Here is a 5,430-nt window from a genome sequence, read left to right as displayed (position 1 = left end):
TCTGAGATTTTTACAAAAACAAACCCTAAAACACAGATAATAAAATTTTCATCTCATTTTGTTACCGGGTGGAAACCCCGGGTTCTTACTCAACATGACTGTATTGGCCAATCAGGGAAGTCACCTTTATTTAGTTGTACAAGGAAGTGGAGTGGGTCGGAGCTGCTACTTCCAAGACTGCTTGTCAAGGGTGGGCAGGCAGGTTACTTTTAAAGGGGTTTACAGGTGGGGCGTTCAAACAAGTTATGTCAGTTAACATCTTAATCATACTAAGCAGGCACAATGGGTTTTACATATAACCTCCAAGCAAAAGCAGGATTCAAATGCAAAGCTAAGAGCTAGGCAGGAGGTGGGGTGAGAGGGGTGGGGTGTGTGTTGGGGTGTGGGGGTGGGGGTGTGTCGGGGAGGGGTGGCAGTGTCCAGCAAGGGAAAAAATTTTTCAATACAACACTGTAGGGGAGGAAGCCAGGTAAAGAATACAGCACTGTTGGGCTCTGTCTCAATGCAGCACTGTAACAAGATGGAAGCTTGCTACTGCTCTACTTGTCCTTAAAGTCTTCTCACTTAACTTTTTCTACAGTTACACTTAAGTATTTCTGACAAGTGTAAGCAAAATTCACTTTTAGGACTCTTATTTCAAGGGTATTTTGGAAGTCTCGTATTTCAAGGGTATTTTGGCTGGTCTGTCATAACATCCATGTTAGGAATGAAATATGTAGCGCTAGCCGTACATTGTACTATACATTTTCCGCAACCACATCTCATCACAAGGCTTTGAAGCACACCAAGGATTTGTTCTCATTTTACAAGTGTAGGAACGAAGACTCTGTGAGACTGAGTGCCTCAAACTCAGCTGGCGAGTGACTGCCCCGAAATCCCGACGCTAGGCACCAGGTACAGGTACAACGCATGACGTCACAGGTGGTGCCAGGGAGTGGCTCAGCCAGTTCTGGATGTGGGCCGGGACGGAAGCTATGCAGCAGAAGGCCCCGCCCCACCGATCTCGGCCCCTCCCCTGAGCCTCTCAGGCCCAAGTGTGCGCGGGCGACTAGGCTGCAGAGCAAGGCGCACTGGGCGCCGGTAGGCCCCGCCCTTAGGCCCGGCAGGCCCCACCCCTGTGGCGTGGCTGGGCACGGCCCGAGGCCGCCGCTGCCGGTAAGTGCCACTTCCCGGCATCGGGACACGGTCAGCGACTGGGCAGGGAGGCGGAGGATGGATGTAGGCTTATCGGCCATTACGCTGTATCTCGCCAGCGCCAGCAGCCCTGTAGCGGCGACGACCATGGACCGAGAACCCGTGAGCGGTGTCGAAGGAGGAGAAGCAGACGCAGCCTCGGGAACTGCGGCTGCCTCGGCGTTCAGGGACAAGGCACGGCAGGTAGGTGAGTCCGCCGAGGGAGGCGGTGGCGCCAGGTTGGGGCCGGGGCCGCCGAGCTGCTTCTTTGCCTTGTCGGTGGGTTGTCTTTTTGGCCCGCTGGGTCTTTCTCGGAGCAGGCCACCCTCTGGAGGTGCTTTTCGGGGTTGCTCCTCACATTCCCCCCGTCTCCTCTCAGAGAAACCGGTGAGGGGCAGACACCTCCCCCAGCCGGGGCGTCCCTCACAGCCCCTTCGCTGGCAGCGCCGCAAACTGTGTGGCGGCGTCGGCTTTCCGGGTCAGCCAGCCAAAGGAGGAAAGTGCCTCCGCGAAGGACTGCCCTTAGCCTAGCTGGAAGCCAGGCGACGGTGGCTTCACTCACTTCTCAGCCTCTGCTTGTGCAGACGCCTGACTTGGCATCTGTCCTTTGGTTAGCTAATAGCTACTATTACAGGCTTTATTTCCCTTCATTCTCATAACCACCCCTTGATGTGGGTGGTGATATCCTCATTTCACCAACGAGATAACTAAGGCTTAGAGCTGCACTGTCCGATAGAAATATAATGCGAGGCGCATATGTAATTGTAAGTTTTCTAGTAACCACATTGAAAAAGTGTTTAAAAAAGCGAAATTAATTTTAATATTTTTTATTTAACCCACTATATAAAAATATTTCAACATATAATTAATATAAAAATTATTAATGAGATAGTTTACATTCTCTTTTTGGTACTCTTTGAAATCGTGTGTGCATTTTACAGTTGAAGCTCATCTCAGTTTAAACTAGCCGCATTTCAAGAGGTCATTAGCCATATGTGGCTAGTGATTTCTGTACTGGACAGTGCCACAGGTGTAGAGTTAGGTAAGGTTTAAAGGTTTTTGATTTTGTTTGGGATTTGGTAGTCTAAATTAGTAGTTAAGGATCTTTGGCCAAGTAAAACTAATGAAGAAAATGCTTTAGTTGAAACCAGCTCAAGAGTATACAATTTTGGTGGTTACAAACCTCAAGTCACTCCTGTGTAGAAATCTTCCCACCTCAATGAGAAATGAGCTCCTTTTTTTTTTTGTGACTTAGGTTAAAGTTTACAGAGCAAATTCACTTCTCATTAAACAGTTAATACACAAATTGTTTTGTGACATTGGTTGCCAACCCTGCAATATGTCAGCACTCTCCCCTTCTCCACCACAGGTTCCCTGTTTCCATTCCTCTAGTTCTCCTGTCCCTTCCTGCCTTCTTGCCTTTGCTTTTGGGCTGGTATGCCCATTAGTCTTATATACATGATTGAACTAAGCTCTGTTTTTGAGACTATGTACCTGAATGTTACTAAGACATTTCCTCTGAACTACAGACTCCTATAGAATGATTTCTGTGTTAGTTACCTAGTGCTGTGATAACACAAATACCACAAGTGGATGACTTTAAAGAACAGAAATTTATTTTCTTACAGTTCTGGAGGCTAAAAGTCCAATCAGGGACTTTGCTTTGTTAGCCCTCATGGTTCCTTGGCTTGTAGATGATCATCACATAGCATCTGTCTTCCCCCTGTGTGTGTGTGTTGCTGTGTCTATTCTGGTCCTTTTATAACACAGAAGTAATTGGGTTTAGGATCCATCTTCCACTGGTATGACCTCATTAACATAACAAAAGAAACCCCTATTTCCAAACAGGATCACACGCACAGGTAAGGGGGCCAGGAATTCAACATGTATTTTTTTGTGGGGGACCCAATTCAGTCCATAACAGCCACTGAATGTAAATATGGCTTATACTATAAGGTATAGTTGATTTGGTTCCTGTGTATTCCATCTGGTGAGGTCCACGTGTATAGTTGCTGTTCATGTTGTTGAAAAAAGATATTTCCAGTGAATAGGTTGTTGGTCTTGCAAAATTCTATCATATGATCTCCGGTGTCCTTTCTGTCACCAAGGCCATATTGTCCAACTATTGATCCTTCTTCTTTGTTTCCAGTGTTCACATTCCAATCATAAGTAATTATCAATGCATCTTGATTGCATGTTTGATCAATTTTAGACTGCAGAAGTGGTAAAAATCTTCAATTTATTTTATTGTGCTTTAAAATGAAAGTTTACAGTTCAAGTTAGTTTCTCATACAAAACTTTATACACACAGCGCTATGTGACTGACCCTAGTTGCACTCCGCATACTGTGACAGCACACTCCTCCTTTCCACCCCAGATTTCCCGTGTCCATTCAACCAGCTCCTGTACCTTTCTGCCTTCTCATCTCGCCTCCGGATAGGAGCTGCCCATTTAGACTCATGTACCTATTTGAGCTAAGAAGCACACTCTTAATGAGTATCATTTTATGTCTTATAGTCCAGTCTAATCTTTGTCTGAAGAGTTGGCTTTGGGAATGGTCTTAGTTTTGGGCTAACAGAGAGTCTGGGGCCATGTCTTCCAGGGTCCCTCCAGTCTCAGTCAGACCATTAAGTCTAATCTTTTTACTAGAATTTGAGTTCTGCACCCTACTTTTCTCCTACTCTGTCAGGGACTGTCTGTTGTGTTCCCTGTCAGGGCGGTCATTGGTGGTAGCCAGACACCATCTAGTTCTTCTGGTCTCAGACTGATGGAGTCTCTGGTTTATGTGGCCCTTTTGTCTCCTGGGCTAATACTTTCCCTGTGTCTTTGGTATTCTTCATTCTCCTTTGCTCCAGGTGGGTTAGGACCAATTGATGCATCTTAGATGGCTGCTTGCTAGCTTTTAAGACCCCAGACGCCACTCACCAAAGCTGGATGCAGAAAATTTTCTTAAAAAACTTCGTTATGCCAGTTGACCTAGATGTCCCCTGAAAGCATGGTCCCCAGACCCCAACCCCTGCTACTCTGTCCCTTGAAATGTTTGGTTGTGTTAAGGAAACTTCGTAGCTTTTGGTTTAGTCCAGTTGTGCTGACTTCCTCTGTAGTGTGTGTTGTCTTTCCGTTCACCTAACATAATTCTTGTATACTATCTAGTTAGTGAATACCCTTCTCCCTTACCACCCTCGTAACCATCAAAGAATGTTTTCTTCTGTCTTTAAACCTTTTCTTGAATTCTTATAATAGTGGTCTTACACGATATTTGTCCTGTTGCGCCTGACTAATTTCACTCAGCATAGTGCCTTCCACATTCATCCATGTTATGAGATTTTTCACAGATTCATCGTTATTCTTCATCATTGTGTAGTATTCCATTGTGTGAATATACCATAATTAGATTTTCTATTGATCTGTTGATGGGCACCTAGGTTGTTTCCATCTTTTTGCTATCGTGAACAGTGCTGCAATGAACATGAGTGTGCATATATCTATTCGTGTGACAGCTCTTATTTCTCTAGGATATATTCCAAGGAGTAGGATTGCTGGATCATACGGTGCTTCTATTTCTAGCTTTTTAAGGAAGCATCAAATCCATTTCCAAAGTTGTTGTACCATTCTACATTCCCACCAGCAGTGTATAAGTGTTCCAGTCTCTCCACAGCCTCTCCAACATTTATTATTTTGTGTTTTTTGGATTAATGCTAGCTTTGTTGGGGTAAGATGGTATCTCATTATAGTTTTGATTTGCATTTCTCTTATGGCTAATGATTGTGAGCATTTCCTCATGTATCTGTTAACTGCCTGAATGTCTTCTTTGGTGAAGTGCTTGTTCATATCCTTTGCCTATTTTTTAATTGAGTTATTTGTCTTTTTGTTGTTGAGGTTTTGCAGTATCTTGTAGATTTTAGTGATTAGACGCTGATCGGATTTGTTGTAGCCAAAATTTTTTTCCCAGTCTGTAGGTTGTCTTTTTGCTGTTTTGGTGAAATCTTTTGATGAGCATAAGTGTTTGATTTTTAGGAACTCCCAGTTATCTAGTTTCTGTTTTGGCGTTTGTGCATTGTTACTCATGGTTTGTATTCTGTTTATACCATATATTAGGGCTCCTATTGTTGTCCCTATTTTTTCTTCCATGATCTTTATCGTTTTAGATTTTATATTGAGGTCTTTGATCCATTTTGAGTTAGTTTTTGTGCATGGTGTGAGGTATGGGTCTTGTTTCAGTTTTTTGCAGGTGGATATCCATTTATGCCAGCACCA

General features: G+C 44.2%; 1 protein-coding gene across 4 annotated transcripts in view; it reads left to right on the top strand.

The window, feature by feature from the left end:
* The first annotated feature begins 1,031 nt into the window (after positions 1-1,031).
* The window catches only part of FAM177A1 (family with sequence similarity 177 member A1), a 36,383-nt gene continuing 31,984 nt past the window's right edge, over positions 1,032-5,430 (top strand). The window contains exons 1-2 of one of the 4 annotated variants that reach the window (XM_023731472.1): positions 1,032-1,155; positions 1,254-1,377. In XM_023731472.1, the coding sequence (XP_023587240.1) occupies positions 1,282-1,377 (96 nt within the window). In that variant the 5' untranslated portion in view covers positions 1,032-1,155; positions 1,254-1,281. Of the gene's footprint in view, positions 1,156-1,176; positions 1,382-5,430 lie in introns of those variants that run through there. The other 3 variants (XM_004376516.2, XM_023731474.1, XM_023731473.1) reach the window with 3 other exon arrangements.

Source organism: Trichechus manatus, unplaced genomic scaffold (assembly GCF_000243295.1).
Source record: "Trichechus manatus latirostris isolate Lorelei unplaced genomic scaffold, TriManLat1.0 scaffold00043, whole genome shotgun sequence".
In the NCBI taxonomy this organism is placed as follows: Eukaryota; Metazoa; Chordata; class Mammalia; order Sirenia; family Trichechidae; genus Trichechus; species Trichechus manatus.
Note: the sequence above shows the minus strand (reverse complement) of the source record. Positions and strands in the feature narration are given on the sequence as shown.